The sequence below is a fragment of the Melitaea cinxia genome, chromosome 24, assembly GCF_905220565.1.
Source record: "Melitaea cinxia chromosome 24, ilMelCinx1.1, whole genome shotgun sequence".
Classification (NCBI taxonomy): Eukaryota; Metazoa; Arthropoda; class Insecta; order Lepidoptera; family Nymphalidae; genus Melitaea; species Melitaea cinxia.
Window position 1 is genome coordinate 8,122,152 of NC_059417.1, and position 12,770 is coordinate 8,134,921.

General features: G+C 38.5%; 1 protein-coding gene across 1 annotated transcript; it reads left to right on the forward strand.

The window, feature by feature from the left end:
- Positions 1-2,281: 2,281 nt before the first annotated feature.
- Positions 2,282-9,763, forward strand: LOC123665425 (ornithine decarboxylase 1-like). The gene is made up of 11 exons (XM_045599734.1): positions 2,282-2,382; positions 3,447-3,608; positions 3,943-4,150; positions 4,338-4,455; positions 4,950-5,081; positions 5,639-5,762; positions 5,944-6,117; positions 6,763-6,894; positions 7,378-7,506; positions 8,323-8,531; positions 9,323-9,763. The coding sequence occupies exons 3-11, from the start codon at positions 3,967-3,969 to the stop codon at positions 9,453-9,455; spliced, it is 1,335 nt and encodes a 444-aa protein (XP_045455690.1). The 5' UTR covers positions 2,282-2,382; positions 3,447-3,608; positions 3,943-3,966; the 3' UTR covers positions 9,456-9,763.
- Positions 9,764-12,770: the final 3,007 nt, after the last annotated feature.

Consider the following 12,770-nt stretch of genomic DNA (forward strand, 5'->3'; position numbering starts at 1 on the left):
TAGTGCATTTGTACGACAATTGTGCGCGTACATACATTTCAGCGGTTCATTTTTATTAATATATATACATAAAACCTATCATATAACATAGTGTTTCATCACTCATATCATCACTTCAGCCTATCGCAGTCCACTGCTGGATATAGGCCTCACCAAGTTCGCAAATATTTTTATTAAATAATCAAATTTGTCTATAAATTAACTTATTAATAGTTAATAAGACGGTTCAACATTACTATCCCAGGTTATAAATAAACATGAAATGAGGAACTATACTTAAGTAGGAATCGTTAGCCAAGTTCAACTGTAACCTTTGACATTTTAGAAGGTCAAACTGCGACGTAGCTTTTGAATTATATATGCACCAATCAAGAACTGTTAGTGCGGCTTACGTACTAGTTATATAATAATATCTATGCAGGCGAAAACTCGCGTGACTCAAGTATTTGATTTTTTTTTATGCTTCACATGAACACAGAATCGTCTGTTTCTAATGTGGTAAAATTATTATATAGTGTAATTGTATATGTATAATGTATTAGGTATCAATTAATTGATATATCCGCCAAACCGCATTGGAGCAGCGTGGTGGATTAAGCTCTGATCCTTCTCCTACATGGGGAAAGAGGCCTATGCCCAGCAGTGGGATATTACAGGCTCAAGCGGGTGGATTAAGCTCTGATCCTTCTCCTACATGGGGAAAGAGGCCTATGCCCAGCAGTGGGATATTACAGGCTGAAGCGAATAATTGATATAAATATATATTTTTGACGATAAATGTATGTTACAAAACCTTAGGAGCAGTCAGAAAGGTCACTGAAAATTGGAGATATGGGCTAGTCAAAAGTTGATTTTCTTTAAAATACTTTCTAAGTGTCCATCTTTAAAACCTATCTTTTGTGATAGATATATCACAAAAGATAATGGTGGTGAGCCTATAAACTCAAAGCATTACGTAACTTTAATATTATTCAGAGTTTAATCAATATTAATCAAACATAATATAACTCTGTTGATAAATACATGTCACAATAATCGGATTAGGTAAATACCTCTATATAATTATGTATACCTATTATATAAAATTGTTGTTGTAATAACTGCGATGCGTTTGATTAATTGTCAACAACTCAATCACTCATCAAACATGATTAAGTGGGAAGGACCAACCAATTTAGACAAAGATTTCGAGGGTACCAATATATTTAGTAGGAGCACTTAAGTCGTCAAACAATGTATTAGAGTAATGTGTGTAAATATAATATTCGGAACAAATTTATGTGTAATAAAATTGGTGTCTGTTTATAACATTAAAATAACAGCTTTTTATTAATTGCATAAGGATGTATACACATTACATAATTATACCAAAATATCAATTTACAATTGTCTGTTTGTTCCGGCTAATCTCTGAAACGGCTGGGCTGATTTTGACCGAACTTTCATTGGCAGATAGCTGATGTAATATATGTCTTATATGTTTTCGTAGGTATATAAAAATAAATCCGAACAACTGCGTCAAATAATATAGTTTTTTTTAATGTTCGTTATTGCCTGTCAGTACGACGTTATACGTAGATACGAGTAAATAAAACAAAAAAAAAAAAAACCGTTACGCAGTTCGCCGGCCAGCTGTAAATTTCATTTTTTGTGCAAAACGCTCATACTGCTAGTCTTGGTACTTTTTGTATGAAATAATAAAATCCGTACAAAATGTTGTTCCCTCGTTAAGTATTCATAAACATGAGCTACATTGCCTGTTTACAAACAACTTATCTAATTATATATTAACTAATGTGTTTATGCCATATACTGTAATTTACGTGTTTAGAAGAATTTATTGTAAACTTATGCTGGGATATGTATTATTTACTTATCGGTTGTTTTATTGAGAAAAGGATAGCAGGAAATAGTTAAGTCAAAAAAATTGGACTTGGTTACGTAACTCAACCTTATAGAAAATCACAGCTAAATAATACTGCTCTTAACCAGTGTTGTGTTCCTGTGGTGAGTGAGGTAGCCAGAGCTACCGGGGAGAGTACGGAACCGACAATACGCTTGTGCTACCACTGGCGTCGCAGGCATATATAGACTAGGCGTCGTGGTGAAAAGGGTTAGAGTCAAAAAAAATTCCTAATTCTTTCCTTTGTTGATGCCATGTGCTTATTATATCTCGTGTAGTATCAGTAGGTTTACCTAGACAGGATGTAGTAAATAGGTGTGATGTCTGTGTCAGGGAGCACCGGACGAGTCCGGCGCAGGTGGCAGTGCCGCCCGCCCCCGCCCGCGCCCCTCGCCGCGCTGCTGGCGCCGCGTCCTCAACGTCGACCCGCCCTGGCTGCGACGCGCACCCGCCCGCTGACACTGTACTCCGCCGACCACGTGAGTACTAGCACTAGTACTAGTACTAAGTCGGATCGTCAAACTTAGTAGCCGGGCATTTGGTTTACACTAGCACTAGTACTAAGTCGGTTAGTCTAACTTAGTAGCCGGATATTTGGTTTAAAAGGCCGGACATCTTAAATTATTAAGGATTGTGTCTTATCATTAATGCACATACACAGCAAAAACGCTCGTTCGCTCACTCGCAGCTTGAGTTTCAGGAGTGCGAGGTCAAAATTAGGAAGCGTAACTATATCTAGCTTTATCCGGACGTGGACGTCGGGCAACAAACACTAAGTACAAGTAGTTATAGTACACCATACACACACAAGCTTGGAAGAGACTAGTCGGAACGCCCACGCGCTCAGAAGGAACTGTTAAAATGGAAAATTTTCCGTTGAAACCCAGATGTTTATAGTTGTAAAGAAAGCCAACGAAATTATCAATAGTGAAACCATGTATAGTTAGATATTTTTTATTTATTTTTGTGTAGCGAAGAGTTTTAACAGTTACTTTCGGTCGAGGGATTCGAGCTGGTGGCAACAATTGAAGTAATAGTTGCCACCAGAACTGATAACCTATAACTTTTTAACATTCATTCACTACGTTTTTTACTACTATAAAAAATATTATCTCAATTTCGACCTATTTTATAACTATACGTTTATAACTATGATAAGATAAAGTCATTAATCTTAACACCCACACAAGTACCACCAATCTTTCAAATTATAAACATTCAAAAGCAAGAAATGTCTTCGTTACCCAATCTTAGGATGAGCAACGCGTTTGGTCGTCATTCATCATGCGAACCGTATGCTTAGTGGTTACCGTAGTTGTATATAGTAAATAAATAAATGCCTCATATTTAAGGGCCCTATATTGAACTGTGAAGCCCTTACCAGATTTCCAGACAAACACAAGAGACAAACAACGCCCATACCACGCATTATCCAGTTCCTTTGTCCAATGCCCACAAAATCTTTTAACATTTATTTATATACCATTAAAACACTAGTAAATATCTAGCCATCAAGTGACCCAAGGCTTCTCCCACCCAGCAGCTGACACTCGTGGACTAGCGCCGCCCGCCCCGCCCCGGGCTCCGAGGACACTTGACCCCCGCTCCGCCCCCCTCTCACTCGCAGCATAGCCGGCTGACCCGCCTCGGCGACCGCCGGGGCTTCGGCCCCCAGGAGGACTAGCAACACTCACTGACTTATCAGGTACCTTGAAATGTTATCTGCCTATTATTGAGTTGTATAGCTCAGTTTAAACAAATAAAACAAATTTCTACATGAAATTGATCATTGGCGGTAAATTATTAAAGAGCATTTTTTGTTTATTTTTTTTAAATAATAACATATATTGGAAAATAAGCTATACAAGCGCCACTGCTATAAACAGATATAGGAAAAAGGAGTAAATGATGATTAGAATGAGTTTTCAGTAAGCATTTAATTTTGATTATAATGTAAATACCATCACACCTAAACTTCCAAGAAAGTTATTTAGAATTGTAGGGTAATTTTATACATTGGTTATATTGAACGCACACAGGTTGTGGTAAAGATACCAGGAAAAATGAAAGTAATTGAGGAGGAACAGCCCGTGATGGTGATGGAGGGTCCCTGGAATCCCGTGGATGTGATCCGGGATGTGGTAGGGGGAGGCCAGGAGGACCCTTTTTACGTCATGGACCTCGGGGAGGTTGTGGAGCGCTATCACCACTGGAAGGAGATGATGCCGCGTGTAGAGCCTTTTTATGGTAAGCAATGGATTTGATATATAATATTGATATATGTGCCTTCTGTGACGAGTGGTGTAAGTTTAATACATAATCTAACATTACTTACACAGGAGTACCTGTACAACTTGTAGTACCTGTTTCACCTCTACGACTCGAGTAGTCGTGTACCTGATAGATATATAATATGCACGCGTATCGTTTCCAGCGGTGAAGTGCAACGATGATAAGTTGCTGGTGAGCACACTAGCGGCTCTGGGAGCTGGATTCGACTGCGCTTCCAAGGCTGAGTTGCAATTGGTCACCGGGCTGGGTGTGAGACCTGAGTGAGTTTTATTTATTTATTTTTATTTCAATATTTAAAAAATAAAAACCTCTAGTGGCAGGTTAAATATTGTTGTTATTAGTTTTTTTTCTAATTAAGTGAAAGCCACTGTAATTGTAATAATAGTACCTAGTAGTAGTGTTTTGGGGTTATATGTAATGGGAGAAGTCAGGGTGAAAATCTGAAAAATGGATATGTGGATACAAATGGATAGGCGTTTTGAGAATGTTTTGTATCTGTAATCGAAATTATGGAGATGAGAGGAAGGGTGAAGAGATGGCTTTTAAAAGTACAAACCGCAAATAATATAATTTATGTTCTGTGCTAATTTTAAATCATCTCTATTGGGTCTAAAAGGAAACTTTAAATGTGGGAAGAAACATTTAGCTATACCGGACGGCCATTACAGTAACTTAAGTTTGTTGACATAGGAACAGACGACGACATTTATATTTCCATAATTTCAAAATACTTTGAACATATATCCCTGCGCAGACGGATAATCTTCGCGAACCCCGCGAAGCCGGCCTCGCACCTGCGCTGGGCGGCCGCGGCCGGCGTGAGCTGCGTCACCTTCGACTCGGAGACCGAGCTGCTGAAGACCAAGCAGCACATGCCGCAGGCCCGGTGAGCCCCACCTTCTAAGCTAACTCTCACTAAACAATCAAAGGGTTTTTTTTAAAGCCTTTTATATTTTTAACCCTTTGATTTTGATCTTCTACGAGTTCGTATATAAGTATTAGACGCCGCGTTGGCGCAACGGTTACAGCCATGAGTTGTACCTGTTGCGGGTTTCGATCCCCGCACATGACAAACATTTGTATTGGCCATACAGGTGCTTGCCGTGATCTGGGTGTTTGTGCAGTCCTTGTAGGTCTCTCCACCGTGCCTCGGAGAACACGTTAAGCCGTCGGTCCCGGTTGTTATCATGTACACCTGATAGCGATCGTTACTCATAGTAACGAATATATCTGCCAATCCGCATTGGAGCAGCGTGGTGGATTAAGCTCTGATCCCTCTCCTACATGGGGAAAGAGGCCTGTGCCCAGTAGTGGGATATTACAAACTGAAACGTAAGTTCGTATTAGGTGCCACAGTACATTCATTTTTGGTATTGTAACAGCTCTTTGATTTACAAGTGGTAACACAACATCAACAACAGCCATCACCTCAACACATTTCAGACTCGTGATCCGCATCCGCTGCGACGCGTCGTCGGCGCAGTGTCCGCTGGGCATCAAGTTCGGCTGCGACCCGGTCTCCGAAGCGCCTCGCCTGTTGAAGCTAGCGGCCGTCCTCGGCCTGACCGTGAGCTTTACTTCATATTTTCACTTCAATTTTTTATCCAACAAGCGCTCCCGTATAGTGGTGCATGTAGTCGCCTAAAACACCGACGATTTTTTTTTGTAAATTATATTATTTTTGACGGTCGTTCAGTGTGTTTATCGCGTTTTGACGAAATAAATGTTTTCATCTCATTTCATTCCAGGTGGTGGGCGTGTCGTTCCACGTGGGGTCTGGGGCTCGGGAGACAGCAGTGTACGGGCGCGCCCTGCAGTACGCGAGGGACTTGTTCGAGGCGGGGGAGGCCGCGGGACACCGCATGGGGCTGCTGGACGTGGGGGGGGGCTTCCCGGGGAACTCCGGCACCTGCATCCGGGAGGTGAGCTGATGACTCGAAATATTTTATATATTATAGCTGAACTTCTTAACGCCTCAATTTTTTTTTAAGTAAAATTTCTTTAAACTGGTGAATGCGCGACGAGAGCGTTACGAAAAGTGTTGACGGGCGAAGCGAACGGAGCAAGAGAGAGGTCCAAGGACACGTTTTCTTTATTTCTTCCTCTCATAGCCAATTACGTTTCGTATATCTAAGGCACAGTGCAGGCCTATTGTGCAGAAGTTTTACTTCAGTTATGTGATCTAAAGCAGATTCATTATTTTTTCGTGAATAAAATAAAATGAAATATTAAGACAGCGTCCATAAACCACGTGGTCATATTTTAGCCCTTCTTAGACCCCTACCTCCCCTCATGTAGCCTAATGTAGCTGTTCGTGTAGTGATAAGTCTTATTTTACGATCTAAATATACGAAAACTTTTTCGCTCTAGTTTCCTAGTAAAATGTCCTGACTAGTGGTATTATTGTATTTTTGATTTATACCTCACAAAACGTATTTGACCATTTTTGTATTACTTGCTGATGTAATTGAATTTTTTTTTTTGTAAGCAAACACAATTATTTAATAAAAGAACCGAGCTTAAGACAGCGATGTTGAGCTAGTAGCTAATATATAGTAAACCCACAGGTGTCAGCGGTTATCAACGCAGCGCTGGAGACCCACTTCCCGAGTCACTCAGTCCGTGTGATCGCAGAGCCGGGCCGATACTTTGCCGCCGCTGCCTATACACTCGCTGCGCAGATACACGCCACCAGAGAGGTGATTAAACCCCACTTTCCTCTACCTTTTACAGATGTAGGGCACAGCACGATATGCCTTGCTTGAAACCTGGAGCAGCCTCACCGGGCTACCTCGACATACTCTTGTTTGGCAACCAAATTGTATAGAAAGAAAACCTGTAGCGTGACGGCTGTGCTCGCTGTACCAACCCCTTCCCTACTACCATCTTTAGGGTAGGTGTGTAGTTTACAATTTATCTATAACGGCGGTGACATCTGGTAGAATCACAATACCAACATGCGTCCGTTACTACTCTAGTTAGATACTTTTATACAATTAACACAAGAATTTAATAAGTAAATTGTCCCGAGTATAATTGATATGATAACCGACATTGTTATAGACCATTCAGTTGTGTACCTTACTCTTACTGTACTGTCTTACTTATATTTATGTATTTAGTGGAGATTGAGCGTTTACGTTAATATATGCAATAATAATTTAATTGATTGTTTATTTCAGTTGCCTGCAAAGACAGCAGAGGACGGCACATTGGAGAAGCACACTATGTACTTCATTAATGATGGCGTGTATGGCTCCTTCAACTGCGTTTTGTATGACCACCAGCAAGTCGTGGCTGAGCCACTAGAGGTGTATATAGTTCAAATAAATTAATACATATCTATAACATACATATCTGTTCCTATGGTAAGCAACTTAATGCTTGTGTTTTAGGTAACAGCCAACTGATATAGCTTCAATTTTTTTTTTCGATACATACAGAAAAATAATACATATATCACAACATTTTACACCCAAACTCGAGGTGGTAGTCGAACCTTCAACACTCTGACCAGAAAAAGTTTAGTCAAAAAATTAAAATTTATTGTTTCAAAAAAATTTATTTGTCCATATTACCATTACTTTATACTAGAGGAATTTCAATTTTCTTTATATCTTGCATAAAATCAGTGTACTTAGCATTGTTTTAGAAAAGATTTCATCCTTTAATAATATCTCATACAAAATCTCAGGTCGATATTCAGCCATTGTGGGTAGAAATTTAAAACACTATGTGCATTTTTTTTTTTTTATTTAATACTTTAAAAGATAGATCTATACTAATTAGAACATTTTCATTCCACTCCTTTAAGTTAAGGGGATATCCCCTCTAAAATATTTAACAGATAATTTTTATAGCTATGCTTATTCCAAGCTCTGCTTGCCTGTTGATATATATATACACGACGCATCAGTTCACCAGAAATATATATAATAAAATATTAACTAGAAGATCTATATTTATTATAAGAGAGCCTAAGTAACCAAATATAGCTAGGTGACGATAAATGCATCAGGCCATCATTCCTATTCAGAAAACGAACAGTATTTATAACACAATAACTTTAGCATACATTAACACATTCAATGAGTAGTAAATTTGTATAACATTATTTCTCTCCCCAGCCTACCTCAGAGTGCTCTCTGCCATGTTCGGTGTGGGGTCCGTCCTGCGACGCGTTGGACTGCGTGCTGCCCGCCACTCTGCTGCCTCCGCGCATGGCGGGCGACTGGCTTGTGTTCAGAGACATGGGCGCCTACACGCTGCCCGTCGCCTCGCCCTTTAATGGCTTCCCAACGCCACGAGTACGGCATGTTGTCGATAAGCGCCTCTGGTAAATATAAAACATTTTTATGTTATAAAGGTGGGCAAACAAGTGTACCGTCTGGCTGATGTTTAGTTTATACAAAAATAGGGAAACTATTATATTCTGCCTGATGGTGAGCGGATGTAGTCCCCCTGCGTCACCAGAAGCGTTACAAGTCCATTGCTGACCTCTGTCCCTGCAACCAAGAATACACTGTTAATTACTGTCTAGGTATTCCTACTAGTATTACAAGAGGTAGGATTATCTCGTAATCAAGAACAACAATGGGATGAATTAAAAAAACATTTGACAATATCCCGGACCCTCCTCCAGAGCCCTAGCTACCTTACTACCAGAGCAAAACTACTCGAAAGCAGTGTTATTTAACTGTGATCGTTTGTAAGGTTGAGATATTTCCCATTTGGGCTGATGCAAATAGTGAAAAAATATTATTACAACGCATAGACACAGCGACAATCGCGGGTTCGATCCGCGCGAATGTTTGTACGCCCCCGACGCAAGAGTAAATCCTAGTGGACGCCGTTGAGCAAGGCGTTTATTTGTTATTATTATCATACCATATATAATATATTTAACCATAACCACTGTCTGTGAGCTTAAAAAAGTTTAAGTGAAAAATAATTTGGGATGAAACTCACGTTAAACAGAAACAGTCCATGATGTGTAATTTTTTGAACCTCAATGGTACCACCTCGTATTCTTTGACATTGTAAACCACACAGACTGTAGAGAGATCTATAGTTGAACGTTTTCACTTAGATTAATTACAGATGTCTAAAATGTACACTTTGTTCCAGGTCGATCCTCAAGGATCTGTGGCCGTTGACCGGGACCCACTTCTCGTTCGACGGCGTCCCCGCCCCGCAAACGCCTCCCTCTTCCCCCAACCCCCTCGACACCCCCGTCTTTGTAGAGTGCGCTCTCAAGTGACCGCTGGCGAGGGGCTGAGTTGTTAGACGCACGCGGGGTTGCCATTCTGTGCATACGAGCTGGCAATACCTTGGAAACGTCGAGCATACGTCGCCAATACTATATCGTATGGAATGTCTATGGGAACTTACTAGAATGTTTCATGTACGTGCGTACAGGTGACATACTGTTGGAATTTTTATATGATATATGCATGTGATGGCAACCCTGTATATGAGTTCTCCTTGTTTTCTGTCTACTTTGTTTTCAATAAGTTTTACTTCACTAACACTTGAATCTATATAATTACATTAAACAATTATACGGATTATATTTCTTTTAGAATTATGTATTAATATGTATTTTTTTTTTGCAAGAAATTGTAAGCTTATAAATGATTTTGTGTTTTTATTTTTTATGTTCAAAACTTTTAATATTGATATATTAGTTATAGATAATAAAATGTATATCTTAAACTTAATGTTTGTAGAGCTGCTTGTCTAATAACTTTTGCCTCTCACACAGAAAAAATAAAATAAAAAATAAAATCATTTTATGCACCAATCAAAATGTGTCCTAGGTTGTAGGTGTCCTTTTTTGGTTCTCATGCCTTTTTCAGATGTTATTAGTAACTCAAAAAGGCTTGTTTATACCGCGTATCGATTAATAAAAATGTAAGAATTAATTTTAAAATCAATTTACTTAATGTGCTTATGACTTGCGATTTTAGTAACTAGGACTCGCAATAAATGAATGATAGTTTTAAATTGTATTGACTTTCGAATTAAATGATGTTTGTAGATCATTACGAAAATGTAGAACTGCTTCTGAAATATATGTATTGCTGAAATGTCAAAAAAGTGTTTTATTTCCTAACTAATTTAATACAAAGTTCTTAATAGAATTTTACCCCAGTCCTGGAGTTCCCCCAAAGAGAAGGATACATTTATTTAAAAAAAACATCATTATTAATATTTCTGACATCCCTTTAAGGGTTACCGGATATAAAGTCCAAAATAATATCTAAAAACTCGTACAAAATTGTAGTTTATACTACGTACACCTCTAGTGTTATCTATACTAAATTTATAAAGAGGAAAGAAATGATTGTTTGTTATTTATGTTATGTATTAGTGATGTTCCGGATATCCATATCCGCGAATATCTGCGGGAAAAATGAGATTCGTATCCGTCACTTTTTTCGCGGATCTTATACGGACCTTTTATTAATTTTCAGATTCAATTGTCAGGATTAAATACTGCATAATAACTTAGATTATGTGTTAAAGTAGTATAATTAAAAAATATTTGGCACCTTTAATTACAAACATATATTCTAGTAAGTTATCATACTAATATATAATCTATACATATAATAAAATGGTAGGAAAGTCAAAACTGTACATTAAATATTTTTTTAAAAGAATATTTGAGGTGTGATCTACAATAGATACCGAAGCCAAAAATATAGATTTTAGAATTTTTCTCTGTTTGTCTGTGTGTATGTCCGGGATAAACTCAAAAAGTACTGCATGGATTTACTTCAAATTGGGGTTATCTTGCATTCGGCCTTTAAGCTGGCTAGTAGCTACCTCATTACAGCATCTTTTTTTTATACAACTTAGTCGGCAAACAAGCGTACGGCTCACCTGATGGTAAGAGATTACCGTAGCTTATAGACGCCAGCAACACCAGAGGCATCGCAAGCGCGTTGCCGACCCATCCCCAATCCCCCCAGGAGCTGTGGTCACCTTACTAACCAACAGGAACACAATACTGCTTGAAAACAGTATTATTTAGCTGTGATCTTCTGTAAGGTCGAGGTACTACCCCAGTCGGGCTGCTCCAGATTTTGAGCAGGAAATTCCTGCTGTGCCCTACTTCAGTTAAAGTAGTTTTTATATAGACTTTTGTATCGGCAGCGGATGATGTAACAATAAATGTTGCTGGCTTAAATATATATATGTATATGTAAGAAATTTTATTTTTGTTTCTTCCGACCAAAGTCCCGATATCCCGAAAAATTGTTTTTCTCTCCCAATAATAGGGTCTGGATCCGACCCGATCTGGCAACCCTAGTCCTGCCCGTGTTACGGCGGGAATGACGTCAACTATCGTTTCAAAGTCACACACCGATTGAGTGATTATATGTGTTTCATTAAATAGGTTCCGAAACTACTGAAGCGATTTGAAAAATTCTTTCACTGCTGGGAGGCTGCACTATCCGCGAAGGACATAGGTTATATAATATTTTCATAAAAGTTAGGGATTTTTTTAATTTTTGTTAACTACCAGGGAGAAGTCAGGGTGAGGTGCTAGTTACATATATATTTCGGATGGATTCGCAACTTGTAAAATTGGTGACGGTGGAACACAATCCTTAAGATCCTTATCGACACTAGGTCGACCGTCAGACATGACTAAAATGAAAACTTAAGTAATGGCGTGGGAAACAGATTTGTTAAACCCAAATAACAGTTTAATTTAGGGTTGACTAATTACGTAATTATTTACGTATCTTAGTTCAAAATCAAAATATAAGGTAATTACGATAATTATAAGCAATAACAGCGATAACTGTGACTTAGGTGTGGCCCTAGTTACTTTTACTTGAGATGTTTTTATAACGACCCGTGCTCACCTCTCGCCTGACTCATGGAGTGGTAGCATCGGAAATGACGTATCGCTGCACTTGCGTGCGTTTGTAAACAACTTTGTTCCTTTGCGCTGACATATATTTTGTACCGAGTTTTTGGAAGAATCGGTGGAATGTTATCGATCCAGGTTCTATGGAAATTTTTATTAACCCTTTGAACGCCAAAGTCACCTATACTTGACAAGCACTTGCGAGCCATGTGTGCCAACGATGTCTATAGGCGACAAAAAACCCAGACCACAAAAATATTAAATAAACTTACGAAGAAAACATTTCTCGTATTTTAATTCAACATTTCTCAAAATAGAATATCCAAGCATCATTTGAGTATAAAAAACAAGTCTCTTAGAGTACACGTATGTACTGAGAAACATTGAAATGAAAACATGCACTCTTATTCCACGTAAATGATATGTCCAGAACGCCGAAGTCGTCTATAGTTGACCGCTAGCAATGTCGTCTATAGTTGACCGATAGGAATGTGACGCAAAAGGTATAGATGTTTTTTAAGCTATTCAAAATTCAACTCAAACATGTTATATTTTCTATGAATAATTTGATATTTGAATAAAACAAAAGGTAAAAAACATGAAACTATCATCAGTTAACACGTAAATAAAAAATTATTAAAAAAATTAAAGCAACTAAAATCAATCAAATCGCCATAATAAATCTGATAT